Raw genomic sequence first — 21,848 nt, 5'->3', positions numbered from 1 at the left:
GTATTACACTGTGATGGCTTCACTTTCAGGCTAGCATCCCCACATGGCAACAGGACTAGATTCTACAACTCTCCCTTTTGTCTGAGTATCCATAGATGTGGATACACCTGCATCAAAAGTTCCATTGCCCTTATATGGATTTCATGCCCTCCTTTAGAATATTCATTAATCCAGGGAGAAAAAATTTTTTGATTGGCTCACATTCCTTGATCAAGAACTTTTGCATATAAGTAAGAATAAGTTATGTAAAGATTTAATCAGAGATGACTCCTTGTTTTTGCCTGGCTTATTTGTCAATAGTTAACTCTCTGATAGCCAAACTACTTCAGATGGTGCTTGGGACTTAATAACAAAATTGTCATTTGGTGATCTAGGAATAGGGAGGGTCAAATATCCTTCTATACCAGTTTGGAGGCACAGAGAATTTATAGTTATGAGATAACCAGTTGATAAGTTTCCTAGAATGCCTTGTGAAACTCTGTGAAGTTGACTTTGCACTGAGCTGAAGCAGTAAAATATACCTAGTGCTTTATAATTTGTTTCATTCACTGAAGAAAATGGTCAGGATTCAGGGTCAATGCCACTGTTTTTTCTCCAAGGCTCCTGTAAGAAGCACGTATCTCACCTGCGCAGGTAAAATGTAGGTGAGAAGTGTTTTAACCAATGGCTGCTGTTGATGGCTCTTTTGTGTTGCTTCCTCACAGGGCATCTACAGCTGCATTCATGGTGTGCACATCGAAGAAAAGAAGAAGTCTCCAGACTTCAATTTGACTGGGTCCCAAAGCAACATGCTAAAGCTCCTCCGTTCAGCCAAAAACATTTCCAACATGTCCAACATGAACTCTTCAAGAATGGACTCACCCAAAAGAACTGCCGACTTTATCCAAAGAGGCTCCCTCATAATGGATATGGTTTCAGACAAGGGGAATATGATATACGCAGACAACAGGTCCTTCCAGGGGAAAGATAGCATTTTTGGAGATAACATGAATGAACTTCAAACATTTGTGGCCAACAGGCACAAGGATAACCTCAATAACTATGTGTTCCAGGGACAGCATCCTCTTACCCTTAACGAGTCCAACCCTAACACAGTGGAGGTGACTGTGAGTACGGAATCCAAAGGGAACTCTAGACCCCGGCAGCTCTGGAAGAAATCCATGGAGTCTCTACGCCAAGATTCTCTGAGCCAGAATCCAGTGTCCCAGAGGGATGAGGGGACAGTAGAGAACAGGACCCATTCCTTAAAGAGCCCCAGGTACCTTCCAGAAGAGGTGGCTCATTCTGATATTTCAGAAACTTCAAGTCGGGCCACATGCCACAGGGAACCTGACAACAATAAGAACCATAAAACCAAGGACAACTTTAAAAGATCAATGGCCTCCAAGTACCCCAAGGACTGCAGCGAGGTTGAACGCACCTACCTGAAAACCAAAGCCAGCTCTCCCAGGGACAAGATCTACACCATCGATGGTGAGAAAGAACCCAGTTTCCACTTAGATCCTCCCCAGTTTGTTGAAAATATATCCCTCCAGGAGAACGTAGGCTTCCCAGATCCCTACCAGGATCATGGTGAGAATTTCCGCAAGGGGGACTCCACACTGCCTGTGAACAGGAACCCCCTGCATAATGAAGATGGGCTTCCCAACAATGACCAGTACAAGCTCTATGCCAAGCACTTCACCTTGAAAGACAAGGGTTCTCCTCACAGCGAAGGTAGTTACCGGCAGAACTCCACACACTGCCGAAGCTGCCTTTCTAACCTGCCCACCTACTCTGGCCACTTCACCATGAGGTCTCCCTTCAAGTGTGATGCCTGCCTGAGGATGGGAAACCTCTATGATATCGATGAAGACCAGATGCTCCAGGAAACAGGGAACCCAGCTAGCCAGGAGGGGATCTACCAGCAAGATTGGGCACAGAACAATACACTCCAGTTCCAGAAGAATAAGCTAAGGATTAGCCGTCAGCATTCCTATGATAATATCCTTGACAAACCCAGGGAGATAGACCTCAGCAAGCCTTCCCGGAGCATAAGCCTCAAGGACAGGGAGAGGCTCCTAGAGGGCAACTTATATGGGAGCCTGTTTAGTGTCCCTGCAAGCAAACTCTCGGGGAACAAAAGCTCCCTTTTCCCCCAAGGTCTGGAGGACAGCAAGAGGAGCAAGTCTCTCTTGCCAGACCACACCTCTGATAATCCTTTCCTTCACTCCTACAGGGATGATCAACGCTTAGTTATTGGGAGATGCCCCTCGGACCCTTATAAACACTCCCTGCCATCACAAGCAGTGAATGACAGCTACCTTCGATCGTCCTTGAGGTCAACAGCATCATACTGTTCTAGGGACAGTCGGGGCCACAGTGATGTGTATATTTCGGAGCATGTTATGCCTTATGCTGCAAATAAGAATAATATGTACTCTACCCCCAGGGTTTTAAATTCCTGCAGCAATAGACGTGTGTACAAGAAAATGCCTAGTATTGAATCTGACGTTTAAAATCTTCCATTAATGTTTTATCTATAGGGAAACATATGTAATAGCCAACGTTCTGGAGGGTAGATGTTGGATGTCCAATAGTGCCCTGCTCTTAGGAAGAGGATTTAGAGAGGTATTTTTTGTTGGTTCTTTTGCACATGGCTCCATGCCATAATCTTCCACTCAAGGAGTCTTATGAGGTTTGTGCTAAGTGTGACAGATACAAGATAGGTGAGTTCTTAACCAAAAACAAATACATAAATAAGGGCAAATCTCTAGGACATGCCTACTAGGTATGTTGGCAATAATGATGCACTAGATGCTGATGGTGATGTTATGATTTCCTATATTCCAAATTCCATTAAGATCAGTCCACCATATAATTTCTTCATCAGAAATGCCTAATGGTTCTCTAATACAGGATAAGCAATATGGTATGCATGTAAATCTGACACAGACAATAAAACCGTTAAGAATGCATCTGCGCTGTAGTGAGATTGACATGTGCAAGAGATTAGGAAGTTCGACTTGTTAGCTTTATTGTTATGCCTTCCATTCACAGCCCAGGCCCAACCCCAAGAAATCCAGAATAGCAAATCAATGTGTTCGTGGTACCTGTATTACCTTCATTATAGTTCATTCCCAAGACACAGCTGGAACAAAAAGCCAGAGACTCTCAGGCAGAGAGCTACAAGAATCTCTTTGGATGTCGATGTGTGTGTTTCTTTCACTTTTGGCTTTGATGGTCTTGTTCAGAGCTGCATAAACTAACACATTTATGTCTTTGATGTCTAAGTGTGGATCTTCTGTCTATGACACAGTGGCCATTGTAGTCTATCCTGAAGACTCCTCTGTATGTAAGTTTGCATTTTCTCCCTTCTGGTGATGACTCAGGGTTGTATAGTATCTGTTACCTCGTTTTTCCCAGAGTAACCATAACTTGTTCAGTTCCTGAACAGCCATGATGGCGTCTAATTAGCTGTGTGTTGCTCTTTGCAGAGTTGTTAATGTGGTGACATGTGCCAACAGCCATGTGTACTGTGATTTGTAAGAAGTACCATGCCATCTGTCTGCCCAAGGCTAACATGGTTCTTTAGGTTTAGCTCCCTTAACGTTATGAAACTCTCTTGGACACTCATTGCCACCCAGCCTCCTCATATCAAAGACCCTCAAACGGTGAAGCACTCATGCACCTATCCTGAGCATCCTCCAAACTCTGGAGAAGCTTAGTGAAACAAGTGATTTTTCCTCTTCTGAAATATTCTTTCTGTGGGAAGAAACTACTTCACCAGCACCAACAAATATATAAAGAATTCTCAATGCATTTATCATTTCTGAACTACTTGAACCATCCCGTTCTTATTCTACTCAAATCTGTGCATATATGGTATGGATTATACTTATTTAAAACAGTCAGAAAAGAGGGGGAAGGTTTAGGAATGGTAAGCTTCTTAGCATAGCACCTTCCTGTAGCAAAGTGTCAATAAAAAGTTAGTTGTTACTAGTTATTAAGCTTTTTCAGACAAGAATTTTCTAGTTTAAAAAGTGAATGCCATAAAACCAACAAACAATACTAATCAAGTATTTTATATGGTTCCGTTCCATTAATTGGTATAGTTTAATTAATATTCTTGAAATAATTAGGCTAACTACCCATCAAGTTTTGTAGAAGACCTCAGTCTGTTTGGGGGCATCAGCAGAGGCCCTGAGCTCATGTGAGCGAGCTTGGTCATTTTCCAGTTTGTTTCTTGCATTTTGTTTTGAATTCTTGGAGAAAGACAAAATGGCAGGCTGGACAATTATGTTGTTTCTTTTCCTCATGTGTATTCTGTTTTGTAAGTAGTATTTTCCTGTAAGTGGGTAAGTGCCAGAGATGATTTTCTTAGCGCTCGAGAATGCCTGTATCTTTGAAAAAGTGCACCCAACCTACAATATTTCTATAGTGATGAAAAGTGGCTGCAATAAGTTTGAGTGTCCATGGTGGAACGGCAAAGGGAAGCAAGAGGAGGGAACATCTTTCAATTATCCTTGAAAAGCAGAAAGGATTGAGGTGACGCTGGTGACCAATGTACTTAAAAATGACATTATTTCTTGTATACTTTCCCTTTGCTGCTCCAAGACCCAGCAGTGGAAAATGCTGGATTTATGGACCTTAAACAGCCACTCCAACTTCTGATCTTAAATGTAGGTCTCTTGGATTGTATATTTTTTGAGCACTTTCTGCCTTTGCCTTCCCATTATATTCAGATCTGCATTTGCCCTGCTAAGATAAGCCCCCTGTCCTCACAAGACTAGCATGTCTTAACATGAAATAAATTAAAAAATCTCCCCTGGATACAGAGAAATGATGTGTGCTCAATCCAGAGGCTTTCTGCCTTCCTCTGATGTCCTCAAAGACAAGAGGTTTGCCAAGTGCCACAACATGTCTAAGGAGAGAGCACTTACCCTAGCATTGACTCCAAACATCCAAAAGCCCACTAATTCTTCCACTATTAACTTCATAAGTATCTGGATAAAGAATTAAAAATGTGAGTTTTGGAAGAACTAAAAGCAATATAGTAGAAAAACACACTTCTTTCAGTAAAGCACTGATTCTTAAATGTGACAATTTTGAAAAAGAAAATCAGAGTCATTTTCCAAGTAAAATACAATGATGTGGTGCTATTCAAAGCTAATTCAAATCAGTTGGTTTTTGGAAAAAGAATATCCAAAATATAACATTCACTGGTAAAAGGCATCTATGGTAAAGAAGGTAAAGAAATAATTATAGAACCCTAAATTATGGGCCCATTACAAAGATTCTTGTGATATATCATAGTTTTGAGATCTTAGATTTGATGCCAAGAGGCAAGAATCTTTGAACTCAAATGCTTGAGTTTTACTTGGCTTAAGTCAAGGTTGCATCTATAATGTTATTTCTCTAATAAATGGTTTCCCCACTTGGGAAAGATTCACCTTCTCAAAAGTGCCATCCCTAGATAGGCATCCCTGGATGCAGCAGCCAAGTTTCTGTCCATGGGTAACAGTGCGCACATGCAACATATTAACGTACTCTGTGGAAGGGAGGCTACCAGAGCATAAAGTCTGGGGAATCTTAATGTTCTGGAAAATAGTTTGCATCCTCCTTAAACCTGCTAGTTCTTAGGGCACAACTGGGTTCATTATTCCAAGTGGGCAAGTCTTCAGTGAATCTATCTTCCGGCCAGGGAGGTTTCCATGAGAATTGAGGGGTTGTAATCTCACCATTCACAGTTGTGTGTCCTCTGCAAAGTTTCTTTCCATTTTTTCAGGTCACACTGTGACTGTCTTGTGGCTTGTTCTTGGGTTTCTCTTCCCTGTTTCATGGAGTGCCTAAGAGATCTTAATACTTAGCTTTTCTGATGAAAGCATTGAAATTCACCCATTGCAGCAAAATCTGTCAAATAAATTCACAGTTATTTTCTGGAGGAAAAAAAGAAAACTACACCTTGTTTACAAATGAAATAGTTTTGTTTAAATGGGACTTTAGCCAAGGCAGTTAATTAGTCAAAAGATCCATGGTAATCACACAGTCACACATTGTTTATTCTATTTGATATGTCTACTACTGATGTGTATTTAATATTCTGTATCCTTCTCAGGAAATGACAAATGCCCTGAATTCTTTGCAAATAGAATTGCTAATGAGAAAGAAAAAGAAAGTTGGTGTTAATTAAATGGTGATTAAAAATTTATCTCCTTTAAACCTAAAAAATGCAGCTTTAATAATCGGTTGTCATATAAATAAATACCTTGCACTGAAGTCCCTTGCGGTTTAAGACCTAGATAAATACTAATTTTTTTTTTTTTTGTCTTTTTCGTTTTTATCGGTACCAGGGATCGAACTCACGACTGCCTGCTTGCAAGGCAGGTGCTTATGCCGCTGAGCTAAATCCCCAGCCCCGATAAATACTAATTTGAGGAACCTAGATATCTTTCAGAGGAGGTGAATACACTCGTTAGCATTATGCACATTCCTGTACTGTTTCTTTGTGCATAGCTGTTGTGCATGAATCCTTGGGAGGGGACAGGAGTTGTTTCCCAAAGGGAGCTTGTTTGCATTACCACTATAGTAGATATAAATGGATTTAAGAAAAAGAATTTCAATAGGTGGAAGCCAAATGCATTGGCTGATATTTCATACAAGTTAAGAGTTCTATGTAAATGTGATTTTCCTTTCAAAAGCAGTGTTTATTTTCACTTGAGTCAAAGTTAGGCTTCTCTGATAACCCATCTTCCTTTGGAAAACAACAGTTGAATGTGCTTATAGAGAGATTATGTGGGGTCTATACTTGAAAAGTTCTCCCAGTATGCATCCTACCCTTCCCATTCCATTCCTTTATATTGTACTGTTTTCATGACTAATTGTTTCAGATGAGGTCAGCTTGCCACCTGATACAGATCAAAAATGATCAAATGCACTTATCCTATGAATATAGATGCTTGTGTACACATGTATATAATATACATGCTTGATTTCTAAAATTCACACATAAGTGTATTATCCAAATAAAGTTGTACATATTGTAAAGTTTACATTTAAAAATTAAGTGGCAATGATCGTATTGACACATGGAAAACCCATTCTGGTTACTTTGATGGTTTTTGTGGAGAGGACGCTATATTTTTAAAATTTCAGTTTTAGGGAAGATAACAGGGCCCAAGTAGGATTTGGGCATTGGTTTTCTTGAGCCCTTACAAAAAAGGATCTGGGTGAAGGGTATGGACTATATGCTGCTCACATTCACTTTTGAAGACAATACTAATAAGGACTTTAGTGTGATTTCTGTAAGCCCACCAAAAGGCACAGATTTCCTATGTAAAATTCTTTATCCTCTTCTCCACTACTGTATACATTTTCTGTTCCCAAAAGCATTCTCAGGCTAGTATCAGCCCAGGTGCCTGCCCCAGAGCATCTTAGCAAAACAGAACTTACACCAAGATTTAGGGGAAATGTAAGAGAGATGAGAAAATGAAGTCTGTAAAGTGACAGTAATTTGTAGGAGGTCATGAAGTCGGAGAACATTAAAGATGGGCTGACACCCAAGACTTTGTGGTTGATTTCTTACCATGGTAGCTGTTTCTTGGTTTCTTTCAGGAGGACATTTCTGAATGGCTGCAGGATGAGTCAGAGAGATCCGCTGACCTGACTTTCTTTGCCTCTTAGTCCTGTACGGACCCAGGGATGCCTCTTTGAATTCAGTTTCTCTTTAATGTCTTTCATAATCTCTTCTTGTCTCAGAGTCTCAGAAGGAAAAACTGTTTTTATCAACTCTTCTCCTGGGAAAGAACAAGAGACAGGCTATAGATTGAAATCTCAAACCAAAGATGAGATCTGGCCACAGTCACTGAAATAACAGTTGTATTTCCCAGGCAGCAAGGTTGAGCCAAGTGTCTTGATCAGGTAATTGCACTTACCTGACTGCCCACTCTTTTTTGAAATCCAGTTTGGGGTTAGGAATTTGTAAAGTGAGTAGAAAATATATCGTTTCTTCCTGTAAGGAGTATATGATTTAGAAATTTAATTCCCTAATATAGAAGATAACTAAAGACCATAAAAGCTAAACAAACTAAATGGTGAAAATATTTAGTGAGCAATGAAATTGTTTCCAGGAAATAAATGTCAATCTGATTCCATAATCAAACCTAGGAAATAAAATAACCAGACCTTTTGGTAACTCCCCGGACCTTAATGTAACTCTGAAGAATATAGCTGACACTTGTAAAGATGGCTGATTTATTTGAACCTTAGAAAGCTATTTGGGGAGTGCAAAAGCTGCCAAATAGTACAACAAACTTTCTCTTCCGAAATTTTGCAGGTATAGGTATGGTTTCAATCAGTTCTCTAAACTTTGCCAAATCCTGCTTCCTCTTGGATCTTCTTTATGACACGTACTTCAAAAAAAAAAGGTTGAAAAAAATTCCTGAAAGGTTTAGAAAATAGACCAGGATGTAAAAAGACAAAATATTTCCCCAAATTCTTTTTGCTTTGCTTTATTTTTGACATGTAAAGAGCACTTTCAATAGTCCAGGGCATGGGTGTTTGGGGTTGGGGTGAGGGTGGGGGAATAGAGAAAAGTCTTTACTGAGTCCTAAGTGCCTGCTGTTGTGACTGGTGGGAGCGAGTATCAGGTTCCCTACAGAGAAAATGGGACAAAGAGTGACTAAAGGAACCTAGGAGAACTAAACTAAAGGATCTTCAGGAGAGATGGTGGAGGGAGACGGTGGAGAGGAAGATTTTTCACTCTGACCATCCCATTCTCGGTACCACTGGAATGTTATATTTTCTGCTCATCACAAGTATATTCCACATATCAACTCCTGAGTCTGAAAATATAGAAAAATATATCTACATTGAGTACAAATTAGCTCGGAATAGGATCCTCAGTATAATAAGATATAAATATTATTGCTCCCATTTTACAGATAAGGAAACTGAGGTTTTAGTACTCGGCCTCATCAGAAATAAGCTATTAAATTTCTAACCTTTGACGTATTCTTGAAGTGCCTGATCTCCTCCAGAGAGGTCAGAAAAGAGAGTGATAAGGAGGGAGGAGGGAAGGGAGAGAGAAAGAGACAGACAGAAAGAGAGAGAGAGAGAGAGAGAGAGAGAGAGAGAGAGAGAGAGAGAGAGAGAGAGATTATTTAGAGGTTCCTGGGCTTTCTCTTGAGTGCCAGCATCTATGATGAGTAGGTTTGGCATTGTCTTGCCCCTGTTATCGGATCCGGGATGTGGAAGAACACTCCTGGGGCCTCACCCCTGTTCACAGTCCCCTCAGAGATGTGAATGTTGCTAGCGTCTCTCCTTCTTATGCTTGCACTCAGCAATTTTTTATGTGCTTCCTGGGGTGTTATTTTCTCTACTTAGCATGTGCCTAATCTTAAATATCTCTTTCCTAATCTCTCTTCTTTTTATCAGCTGAAATCAGGGCTAATTCCATTAAGCATGTGTACATAGTATACTCTCCTGTGAGTAGGGACGTGCACACACTCATATATATGCACACACACACTGCCTTGTGGCCCTCCATTAAAGCTCTCCTAAACATTATGACCCATTTTTAAACAGGTGATGTCATTTGCAAGTTGACTGTCCCTCTTTATTTCATCTATATGTTTGCTTCTCTTTACCAGGCAGACAGAATGAGATTCAGAGGTGGAACAGAGAGTAGAGAACTGAATTTTTCACAAATGACTGAGAGCATTAAGGTGGTCACAGTAGCCGAGGGCCAATTCTTAAAATGTTGTTGTTATTTACTTTCTTGAATTGTTCTATTTTTTGAATTGCTTTAGAAATGCTTTCCTGGCCATAAACATAAGGATAACTGTTCGATCACCAAATGGTTGTTCATGTTGCCATTAAAGGGTTGAAATGGAATATTTCTACTGGGCTTCCTGGAACTCCAGCATGACATAGTGTTACATGCATGCTGTAGGCAAGGTCCCTAAGCACACACATGCCTTTTATTTGCATCCTCTTCCTCCGGTGTTCTAAGCCACACTTTTTTTTCCTGGCTTTTATATATACTATAAGGTGGAACACATTAGCCCATTTTATAGATGAGAAAACTGAGCTAGGATTGGAAGGGATGGTTTTCTGAGTGGCTCCATGGTTTAGTCCTGGAGGATTGCTAATCATAAAGCAAGAACTTGTGTCCTAGTCTCCGAGAAAGATTCTCCAGTCATTCTCATCTTTCAAGATGGCAGCAACAAACCTATTCAGACAGAAAGTATATTATTATTTAATAGCTATTTTGAGATCCTGTTGTCGTGTCTGTAACTGTGTGACAATATTCTCCCAGGGATGTTGAACTATGCAGAACGTAGAGCATCCCAAAGAATAATTTAGCCAATAGTGTGTCTTCTTTGGAGACATAGTTCTGAGTATGCAATCCTCTAGGGAACCAGAACCAAACTGTTTAAAATGGAGTCATTCCTCAGATTAACTTCCTCAAGTAAGGTGTCAGCAGTCAGCAGCAACAAACAAAACGAAGATTATCACTTATAAATCCCTTTTATGTGCCATGTCAGGGGAATGATGAGTTTGCGTTTTTGTAATCATGAACATTCTTCATTAGCAGCAGCCCAGGTCATAACCTCTTCCACTTAATTCCCTTTTACACCTTTGGGAAGGATTGAAGATGAGCCTTCCAAAGGATATTAGCATAATGCATAGCCAGTACCATGGCTACCTTTTAAATTAATAAGGTTAATTGTTCAGCACCAAACATAAATTTGTCTTTGGCATTTAAAATGCTTTGCATTGATCTGACATTTCACTGTTTCAAGCTCTTAAAGGGCTCAAATCAAAGACTATTGATAATTGAGCAAATAGTGAAGGTCCACAAACATAAAAACACAGTTTGACAACAAAAAACAATCACAGCCTTTTGAGTCTAGTGTATGTTTTTACATTAGCCATCTAAGACTTATTGAATTATTGTTATTCACAGCTAAGCTAATTCAAGCGAATGAAAGGTATTGACATTTTAAGCCTGTTTCGTTTTTTTCTTAAATCTTAAGTTTATTAGGTTTGTAGATACAGCTTTGAGCCACAAACAGTAGGGAAATGTTCGAGTTTAGAAACAGAAGATTCTGAGTACTATTTTAGGAAGAATCCAAGGGGTTGTGTGATGGATTCAGGAAGATGCAAGTATAACATTCATGTTCCCGAATTTTCCATGAGGAAGGATGTCAATTGCTCATTTTTTTCAAATAAAATAGCAGGTCAAGAATCATATTTTCATTAAAAAATGCAATCACTGCTCAATATAGCTAGATGTGGCTGAGATGTTTTCTAAGCCTGAGGGTCCTCGAGGATTGTTTTAACCAGTTTTTTTTTTAAACTACAAGTGCCAATTTTGTTCATTCCCCTGCTAAAACAAATTTAAAAGCATACACTTGCCAAGTTAATTAGTAGAATTTGTCATAGTTTATATCACACTGGAATGTTTCTATGCATAGTATATATATATATATATATATATATATATATATATATATTCAAACTGAGTACTAAGAATGAATTAAGTGAATGAATTAGTGGCTTGAATAAGAAGTCGATTGTAAAATTATAAATAATGGTCTCCTCAGACAGAAAAAGGGGGTAAACTATTCATTTCTTCCCTATGCTGTGAAACATACTTCATAATATACAAGCTGGTCATTTCCCACAAATGTTACTGAATTAAACAGCTTATATGCAAAGGGTTTATGTCTGAGTCCACTTTTAACCCATTAAGGGATGAGATTGAACTCATATGCAGAGGGTTTCCACTCACAGCTACATTCTAACACTGTCTAAAATACATCCAAACTGGCTTGATCTCTTGTATGGTGGAGCCCAAAGCAAGTTGTGTGCTCCACTCACTGGTCTTCACTTAGGAGAAGATCTTCACGTACCAATCGCAGCAGTTTATATCTGTCATGTTTTAATCCACTGCATGAGGAGTGCTAATTACTGTATTAAATAATTCCAAGCATAGCTACAAAATTACACGTTTGCTTAACACCTTTCTATGATAGAGGAAGTATATACTATGGTTGTCTTCTTGTAGTACGTCTTTTAATTTTGTTCAATGTGTTATCAACTGTTTTAAGGAATGGGGTTTGAAATGTGTGTGCAAACTGAAATGTACATAACTCCTGAGGCAACAGAAGTGCCCGGTCATATGGTGTAAAAATGTAAATACAGGAAAATTTCATTTTTCTAATAAAGATAATTTCTGCCATTGATATGAAAATGAGAAATAGAGTTGTGGTCTTTGTTGTTGCTGCGGCTGTTGTGGGCATTTCTAATATTTCAGAAAGCTTATTTTTGGCCCAAAAGGGAAATGCAATGGTACTCTGGTTTGATAACTTCATTTGCTTTACCATTGTGGCGAAAATGACTTATGTTTGTGTTTCTTATGGGGAAGATGGCTGTTGTTCAGTTTGTCACTTAATGCAAAGTTTTCAAACAGAAGCAAAATTTTGCATGTTTCTTTTGTTTGTGAACTGAACTGTTTGCAAATTGAGCATTTTCCCCACTTTGTGCAATGGGGGAGTAAATAGGGAGGCCTGGGACTGAGGGGAATTCAGGTATCAGCTTGTTCAGTGTCCCTTAATTGGATGCCACCTTCCTGTGCAACTGCTTGCAGACTTGTCGTGGTTACTTTTCTCTTATTGCTGGACAAAAACACCCAACACTCAAAACGAAGGAAAGAAAGGTTTATTTAGCTCACTGCAGAAGTTTCAGTCCATAATCAGTTGGCTCCAAGGTAGGGTGGCATGAAGGGCAACACTTCAAGGCAGCAGCCAGAGCAGAAAGAGAAAAAGAAATCCCTTTTCCTCCCTTATATTGTACTCAGGCCACTTCCCCTTCTCCAGGGTGGGTTGAGCACTGACAAAATCTCTGTGCCCTCCTCTTGCACAGGATGAGGATATTTACAAAGTAAGGACCCCATCTCCCTGCCCAGTCTCTTGGTTAAGCTTCTAAACTCCTCAGGTTGACACAATGTATCAACCGTAACACAGACTTGAACTTGATGATGCTGAATCTCCTCAAGAATCATCCTTGTCTGTGTGACTTAGAGAAGACCACGGTGGAAACAAAGAGGAAAATGAGGGAAGATTAGGAAGAGGTGATGGGGTTTTTAATCCCTCACTCAGAGTACAACCTTAATTACCACAATGTGAGGCCATTCTTCTGAGAGAAAATAATGCATCGTGGCACAAGAGCCTCAATTTCCACTGGTGTTCCGGAACCAGTTTGTGAAGCGTGTACTGTATATCAATCACTGTGGACTCAGGGCACAAACATTAGAATTCACAGGGTGTGGCCGAAACAAAAGTGGAGCTCACATCACATACAAGTCCAGACTCCGGCACCTACAAGTCTCCCAGCTTACTGAGAAGCTTGGAGAAAGTGGAAAATAATCAAGTCTCTCTGAAATCTGTTCACAGGATACACACTTAATCCGTACCAGATCCTGCTCATTGGGAGATGATTGTTTTGTGGTAATGGAATCTTTGAGGATCTTTAAGAAAATGGTGGCATCCAACAGAAGCTCTTTACTTGGGGCTAAGCTGGTTTGAGTAGGGCAGGGACATTGCTATCCAAGTGCTCTCATGTAGCAGCTGAGCCCCAGGACCTTCTAGGATAAATGGCAGCTGCTCTTGTCTGAAGAACTTGGTGATTTCTCTCCACTTTGGTAAGGTAGACCCTCAGCTCTGAGGCAGACCTGAGTCCTCCAGAAGACTATTTACTTGCTCTGACCTAGTAAAATGAAGTGGAAATAATCTTGAGGAGTGAACTCTCATTGACACATTTTCTTTTTGGCCGTGATGAAATCAGGAATGGAGCAGATTGTTTGCTCCTCCATGGTGGCAAATAACTTCTGCTCATGGAAATATTTGATTTGGGAGAATTTGCCTGGGACAGAGGTGGAACTTCTAGAAACACTAATATATAGGAATATCAAAAAAGATCAGAACTAAGTTCAGATGTGTAACAATCCATCATGGTCTCCAATGAAATGGTGGTAACTCTAGTCTCAAAGATCTCAAAATCTTTCTCCTTGTTCAGGTGCATCAGACCTTCAAATGAGTGGATGGTGTTACAGAGGGTATAGGATAATAAGAGATGCCTTGAATTCTGGAGCCCCTTTCTTGCATTTCTACCTGGTTTCAGCTTTTTTCTTCTCTCTTTACAGATGAGAAAATTAAAACTAGGAGAAAGGGAATATATCATTCTGGTTCACACAGCATTTTGCAGTGAAGATTTCACAACTGAATCTGGCATGAGGGACCGAGATGGGTATAAGACATCAGCATTTCTACAGCACTTGCTGTGAATACACCCTAGACTTTGAGCCACTTTCACAAACGTCAGGTTATTAAATCCCTCCATCCATTAGAAAATGAATACCTGAGATGCTTTTCCAATATACCACACTTCAGATTACAACATGGGTGTGCAGCATGGGGTCAACAGACCAGTTATGTTGTAAAACTACATCATCATGAACAACACAATGTTTCTTGAGTTCAAAAATAATTAACCTGTAACATGTGGAGGATTGTTGGCTTCAAAACAACACGACATTTTTGTGACACTTTCTGCTGCAAAACAACCTTATGACAAGGTTATATCACTTTTTTTTCTGTATTGGGAATTGAACTCAAGGCCTTGCACTGAGCTACACGCTCGGCTTTCTTTTTAATTTTGTTTGATCTCACTAAATTGCCCAAGTTGGACTCAAACTTGAGATCCTCCTGCTTCTGCCTCATGAGTAGCTGGGATTACGAGTGAGTACCACCATACCCAGCTATATTGCTATTTTTAATTACCACCACTTAACAGATGAGAAGACTGAGACCTAAAGAAAGAAGTGCCTTGTTTCCAATCACTGAGTTGATAGCTATCAGAGGCAGGAGGACTCAAACCCAAATGTACTAACTCTACACCTTAAAATCTGACAGTGCAGCACTCTCTCCAAAGAAAGGACAAATGTTTCCCTTTTGTTTGCATTATTCCATCTTCTGGGCTCCCCTCAACCCCAGCCTTTTCTTCAATGTAGCTGAAGATGGGATATTTCCAACACATTTCCCATTAACTGAAGTGGCACTAAATACCATCATTGCTATGAAACTAATCATCAGTTTATAGGATGCCTTTACATCCATGTAGCTCCATTAGGGGCATAATTATTTCCTAATGAGGAGGCTATTTGTACCTCAGGCTTGGGACGTTGGCTTCTGCCAGTGATGTGGCTCTCTGGTATGGTTCACTTATTTTCTTTCCCCCCAAGATTCTGCTGGCTGAAGCCTAATGAATAGACAGCTGAGCAAACTTAATTAACAGACAGTTCAGGTCCTGTGAGAGCAAAAAACTCTCAGTTGCCAGTCAAATTTGCAGTAAGTCCAAGGATAAAACCAAAAATGTTGTCTTGTGGAAGACCCTGTAATCTTGTGTTAGTAATGGAGTAATTGGGGTCATTTATATTCTTTTCTGAGAGTTCTGAAAAAAAAAATCATCAATGTTCATTAAATTAACCCATCTTTATAGAGGGTCCTTTAAAAACTGTTTAGAGCACTCCTCAGTAGCAGAGATTATAACCCCCATTTTACATATAAGGAAACCAAAGCCAGAGAGTTGAAGTGACTTCCTTAAATTTGTGCACTGAATGGTCACGGTGAAAATGGGGTGAGTGTATCCCACATCCCATGATCCACACCCATAACTTTTCATATCTACTGCCGTGACCACTGCTACCTAAAATCTATTGGCATGCAGGCAAGGAGACTCAGTGTTCAAAAGCTAATTTTAAATAAGCAGCAAAAACAGGAGACAGGAATTCTGGGTTCTCAGCCACATCCTTGTTGTGTCATCCTTACCAAGTATCTCTTATTCTGAGAGCTGACTTCTCTTAGCTTTCTCATATGTATCAATGAAAGGAAATTTATTATTTCCAGTTCTGCCTCCTTCACAGGACTGTAAAGAGACATTTTTAACTATACAAAAGATAGTATATATTTTTTAGTTTTGTACTTTTTTTAGCTAAAAAGTAAAACTTAAGAACGGTACTCAGATAAGGGACACATTAAGAAACAAATGACTTTGGAAATAGGTGGAAGCCTAGGCTACTTGACTTCAGCTTCTCCTTAGAGTTACAAGTGACCCATGAATTAAAAATGATATAGCAAGGGTTTTTCTAAAGGAAGCAGATTTTTAAAAAGTCCCCGTGCTTTGCTTCTGCCTTTCCAGAGTCCTGAAATTCCAGAGAATTGTGTGCAAACTGTCTGTACTACTCCCTTGAGGAAATAGACAAAGAAAAGACCGAATGTATATATATTATTTTATGCTCTTGGATTTTCTGAGATGCTGAAAGTTCTGGGGAGTGTGTGCAAAGCCTTCTGCACACTGGCTCAGTAAAACCTTTGATGCAGCTTGCCTGCTAGCAGAAGCCAGAAGCAGTCCATGCTGTGACTTTCCATTAGAAATTCTTTAACTTACCTTGAAGAAGTATCCAACTCATCCCCACTTCCCCCACCGGCATCCAGAGCATTTCAGAAATTTGCTCTTTCTTTCTCTTGCTGTCTCTGCTCTTTTCTGGGGAAGAAACAGCAACTTGACTCTTCTTAACTCAGCAGTACTGCAGGCAGCCCTGACTTCTAAAAGATAGCCCCCTCCCATTTCATTCTTCTCTAAGTGGGTAGGAAATCTCAGCCACAATATCAGAGCCTGAGTGATGGCGCTGTTGGCATTGTATAGAAGCACCATTCTTATTGAGTTTGATTGACAAAGACCTCTAACGAAAGCAGGAGCCAAAGAAGAGGAAGGACCAGAAAGTGATGAAATAAAGAGGGTGCCACCCCTCATCAGAAACACCCAGTTCACACTCCATCTCCTCTATTTCCAAACTCAGTGAGTAAGGACCACATAAACTTCCCAATTGGAAAATAGTAAAAGTGCAATGGCTCAAGAAGATCTGTGCTTGGAGTAATGTAAAGACATCAGGGCCCAGACTGGCCCATAGAACTAGAACATATTTTATTGGTTTCAGTCAAGTTACTGTTTCCTATTTCTGGTACACAACACCTAACACCTGCAATTTAAAATGGAAGTTTAATTTAGCTCATGGTTTCAAAGGTTTCGGTCTATAATCAGCTGGTTCCAAGGCATAAAAGTCATGGTGGAAGGATGTGATGGAGCAAAGATGTTTAGTCCATGGCAGCTGAGGAGCAGAGTAGGGAGGAAGGGATGAGAAGCCATATACAGTACTGAAGGTCGTGCCTCCATGACCTGCCCAGACACACCCAGAAGCACACTTTACTAATCTCTAGTTGGCTCTCAAACCAATCAGGCTGATGCAATGAAGCTTAAGCACCACAAATGCCAGAAAAATAGGCAACATCATGTGATAGGAGCCAATGCATTGCAATCAGCACACTACAAGTCTTTATAACCCTGGATAACCAAATCCACACTTCTGTGTGAAATCACAAATCAGATTCTGTGGCTTTCCTAATGCTCTCCTACCATTTTAACAACCCACATTTCATCAGAAGTTGCAGGAAGAATAGTTTAGAGGATGAAGTATGGGCATTTGTATTGCCAGCAGCACTAGAAAAGCCTTCCATTGGCTTTGGACACTTCAGTGTTTGGCTATAAAATATAAAATTCAGAGTCCATATCTCACATTTATTCATCAACAATAGGTTAAGCGAAAGAAAAAAAGAAAAATCACAGTTGCATAGTTTCATCTGGCTACCAAATATTTTTGAAGGCACTGCCAAAGCCAACATATTAAAAATAAAGTCTATCCTTCTCCCCCTTTAAATAAGACCATCTCTTCTTAATAGGTTTTCCTTTCTTGGAACAAGGCATTCTCAGCCCTCTATTTTGAGACCAAGGTCCTGACAGTCACATTGACTTTCCCTTCCTTCCTCTCCCCAGCTTTGGCTAATTTTCCACCTGGATCCTCCTACACGCCTCTGTTCATTATCCTCACACCTGATTTCTATTTGATTTGCTCTTACATTAATTATTGTGACATACTAATAACAGGCCTTCCTGCTTCTGATTTTGACTCACCTTTAAGTCTTTTCATACATTTGATCAAGTGATGGTTCTAAAATAAAATTCTGACCATGTCATTCTTCAGCTGGAAGCCTTTTGATAGCTCCCTGGTACCTGGAGGAAGAGTAAACACCAACTCTTTGACATGCTAGGCAACGCCTGGTTTGTGCTTTCTAATTCTCATTTTCTGGCCTCCTCTCCCAATACGCCTTGTGCAAATATGCCAGTCCAGCCGTAACAAACCTTCATCTTCCAAATGAGACCACCAAAATATTGTTCCCTCTTCATTGTGATGGTCCTTTAACCATCTTGCAAAAACAATTATTCTTTGAAGCTTGGCTTCTGTGTTACCTTCCTTAGTTCCCCGAAGGAGAGTTTGTGGTAGACTGTTCAGTTCTTCAATAACCAATTAGAAATCCTTTTTTACACATCTACCTTTTTACCACTGTAAGGCTCCCCTTAAAGACAGTGGCCTGGGTGGTATATAGGAAAATTACTGAACTAATTTGGGGAGTTACCAAATATTTTGAGTGTAGATAGAACAATTGGAGATAGTATGTTGGATTTTTACTGTGCTTATTTGCTAATCAGGGTGATCATAAGAGGTATTTTCACAGGAGATTTTGAGGGAAAAAGCAATAATTTGGGTTTTTTGCTTGGAAGGTCAAGATAGGAACACCAGCAGCTTGCACATGTCTATCTCCTGGGTCATTTCTTTGGTGTAGGGTGCCACTCAGACCTGCAACTGTCCCACTACCCCTTGGATCCTCTTTCATCACCTCCAATTCCTGGGCTAAGTGTGTTCTTAGCCCATGACAAAGGGTGCTCATTTTTGCAAAAAGGCTCTTCTTCAAATGCAGAGGCAGTGAGAACTGGTACGGTCCAGCCCCTCATCATAAGCTCTAACTTCTTTTCAAGGGCTTCAGGTACTTTAGTTTCCTCTCCTCTTCACAAATTTGCTTTTTATGTGAATTTTCTTGATGATTTGAACCTTCAGCATTGGATATAAAAACAACAACCTTATAGATAGTGCTTGATCAACTCCCATAACTGGGTGAGGCTAAATCTTTATAACATTCTCTTTCACTCTCTCCCGCTCTCCTTCTCTCTGTCTATATCTATATATAGCTCTATCTATATATCCTAGTATATATTGGACATATAAACATATGATATTGTAGGGTAGTATATATCTATATATAGAATATATAGGACATATATAGGATATATAGGACATATAGGACACACACACACACACACACATATATATATATATATATATATATATATATATATATATACAGATAGATAGATATAGATATATATATGATGTATCTATATCCTAGTATCCCTTATTTAACTCTTATCTTCTGGTCATTCTCTAATTGAATCCTGACACAGAATCTGATGCTAAAAATGGAGTCAAACCTTGCATTAGTTATTCATTGCTACAAAACAAATTGTGCCCAAACAAAAAATATTTACCGTCTTAAAGTGGGTCAGGAATTTGAAAGCAGTTTTTCTGGGTGTTTGGGTAAAGGGTTTCTCATGAGGCTGCAGTCTATGGGTCCATTAGGGCTATAACCATTGGAAAGCTTCACTGGGTAAGAAGGATTTGCCTCCAGACTCACTCATGTGGTTGTTAGTTGGAGGCCTTGGCTGCCTCTGAGATCTCATCAGAAAGCATCGAGCTGGCCTAGGGAAATAAGTGATGGGTGGGAGGAGGAAGAAGAGGAAGATGAGAAAGAGGAAGGGAGGAGGGGAAGAGTGGGGAGGAGGACAGAGAAAAGGTAGGAGGAAAGACAGGAGGGGGGTTAGGAGTAAGAAGGAGAGAAAGGTGCAGTACCTTTTATAACTGTCTCAGATACCCACCCACAGCTCTTCCATAGTATTCTACTCATTATACATGAGCACTATAAGGGGAAAAATTTCAACTTCTGAAGGAAGGAGCATTATAGAATTTGTGATCATATTACAAAACCACCATCTATCTACAGAGAGAATAAATACAACAGAGGATCAAGTATCTCATTTATCTAAGATGCTCCAATGATTTCTCTGTCTTTCATATTTTGTTACATATGAGTGTCTCTTGCACCCATACAACTCTAGTCTCAGAAATTTACATGTCACTGTTATTTCCCTTCCAGTGTTTCCAAATTCTTCCCAACTTGAAGATACTTCAATTGTAGCCACATACTAACAATGGTATTGAATTTATGTCCTGAAAGACTCAAATGAACTGAAACTCAGTAAGTATACAGTTATTGAATGAATATTTTTGATCATTTAAATACATGCACATTAACACATTTATTCATTACATGTATATTCACCCTGAGTGTATTATGCCCAATTTTCTGTACTAAGCAACACAAAAATTGATAAAAATATAGTCCCTATATTTAAGGAACTATCGTATCTGAGGTTTCCAAGATCTCAAGGACAAATTGGCCTTCAGCTCCTAAAAACAGAAGCCATATCCCCTTCTTTAGCAATGGTTTCTTGAAATTCTGAGTCAGAGTCTTGAACAGCATGGGTCTAACACTGTTGGTGTGAATGCCTTAGCCAGTGCTGGGGCTTTGTTTGGCACAGTCATGATGCTGGATCTCCCAGGGCCAGATTGAGCAAGTGGGGGCTGCTTAAAGTGAGGTGCTACAGAAGGTCAAGGGCAGACCAGAATGACCCCTCAGGTTCCTGCTCCTGTCTGGTCTCATGATGTACATCAAGAGCGTGTCAAGGGGAAGGTGATGTATGCAATATCCCAGCTACTCCTCTTGGCATACTCTGAGGCTATTTTTGGAGCAGGTGCCCTAGATTTACTCCCTATCACAAACAAACTTAGAAGCAGTGGGGGAAGTAGAATGAAATTTTCCGTTTGAAGGGCCCTGGAGGTTGTATAATTCAGTTCAATGAGCAGGTCCTTCCTGTGTCATTTCCACAAGTGCTCATCCAGCCTCAACCTGGCCGGCTCGAGTCCTGGGAAGCTCACCACCTCCGGAGCTGCTTCTGCCACTGCGGGTCAGTGCTACCAGCTTGAATGAACTCCCATTCTCATTGCAACAGAGCCCATTTCTCTATAACTTCCAGTGTTCTCAACTTTAATTACCTTTCCACAACAACACTAATAATTACCATAAAAACTAACATTTATGAATGGTTCTTATTACTAGAATAATACATAATTCAATTATACGTGTATCGGAGACCTGACCTTAGACCCAGTCTCTCAAACTAGTGCTTAATAAATAAGACAAGTGGTATGATTTTAGCGCTCTAGGAGGATAAAAACTCTCTGCAGAGTTCGAGACTCCGGAGGATAAGACAAGGAATGTCTCTGGGTGGCCCATATTTATTTAGTTTTCAAATCAGGAAGAGGTTAGAGTGGAAAATGCAGGAAAATGAACAGACCTTGGGAGTGGTTTAAGGACTTTTCCAAGTAACAGATTATGTTTATTTTAGGAGCACTGTCGTATGTTAATTTAGGAGAAGTATCTTAGGAGAAGATCTCCATGTTGCATTTCACTACAGGAGTGAAATGTCTGCAGCTACAGTCTTTGTTTAGTTCACTGGAGTTGGGGCCAGGTTCCCTCAGCTATGATCATATCTTGCCTTTTGAGGCATCTCTTTGTTCTCAGATCGGTCATGTCTCAGCCACGCCACAGTCCTGCACATGTGTTCAATTTCCAGTGTCAATGGCTCCCAACATATGTGTATATGTGTTTATGTACATAATGACCCTATACTTCGTATTTTACTTTGATGGTTGTGTGCATTACACAAGCTTCTTC

The 21,848-nt window shown here is 39.9% G+C and overlaps 1 protein-coding gene and 1 long non-coding RNA gene across 4 annotated transcripts in view; both read left to right on the top strand.

Annotated features, from left to right (window-relative positions):
• Positions 1-12,245, top strand: part of Grin2a (glutamate ionotropic receptor NMDA type subunit 2A) — a 420,257-nt gene extending 408,012 nt beyond the window's left edge. The window contains exon 14 of the mRNA XM_063226505.1: positions 705-12,245. Coding sequence (XP_063082575.1) covers positions 705-2,498 — 1,794 coding nt within the window. The 3' untranslated portion in view covers positions 2,499-12,245. The remainder of the gene's footprint in view (positions 1-704) is intronic.
• Positions 12,246-20,925: 8,680 nt separating this feature from the next.
• Positions 20,926-21,848, top strand: part of LOC134470715 (uncharacterized) — a 65,450-nt gene continuing 64,527 nt past the window's right edge. For all 3 annotated transcript variants that reach the window (XR_010039827.1, XR_010039826.1, XR_010039825.1), the window contains exon 1: positions 20,926-21,078. This is a non-coding gene — a long non-coding RNA (uncharacterized LOC134470715). The remainder of the gene's footprint in view (positions 21,079-21,848) is intronic.

This window comes from Cavia porcellus, unplaced genomic scaffold, assembly GCF_034190915.1.
Source record: "Cavia porcellus strain 051 isolate PalLab524CR breed Dunkin Hartley unplaced genomic scaffold, mCavPor4.1 scaffold_16, whole genome shotgun sequence".
Lineage (NCBI taxonomy): Eukaryota > Metazoa > Chordata > Mammalia > Rodentia > Caviidae > Cavia > Cavia porcellus.
Note: the sequence above shows the minus strand (reverse complement) of the source record. Positions and strands in the feature narration are given on the sequence as shown.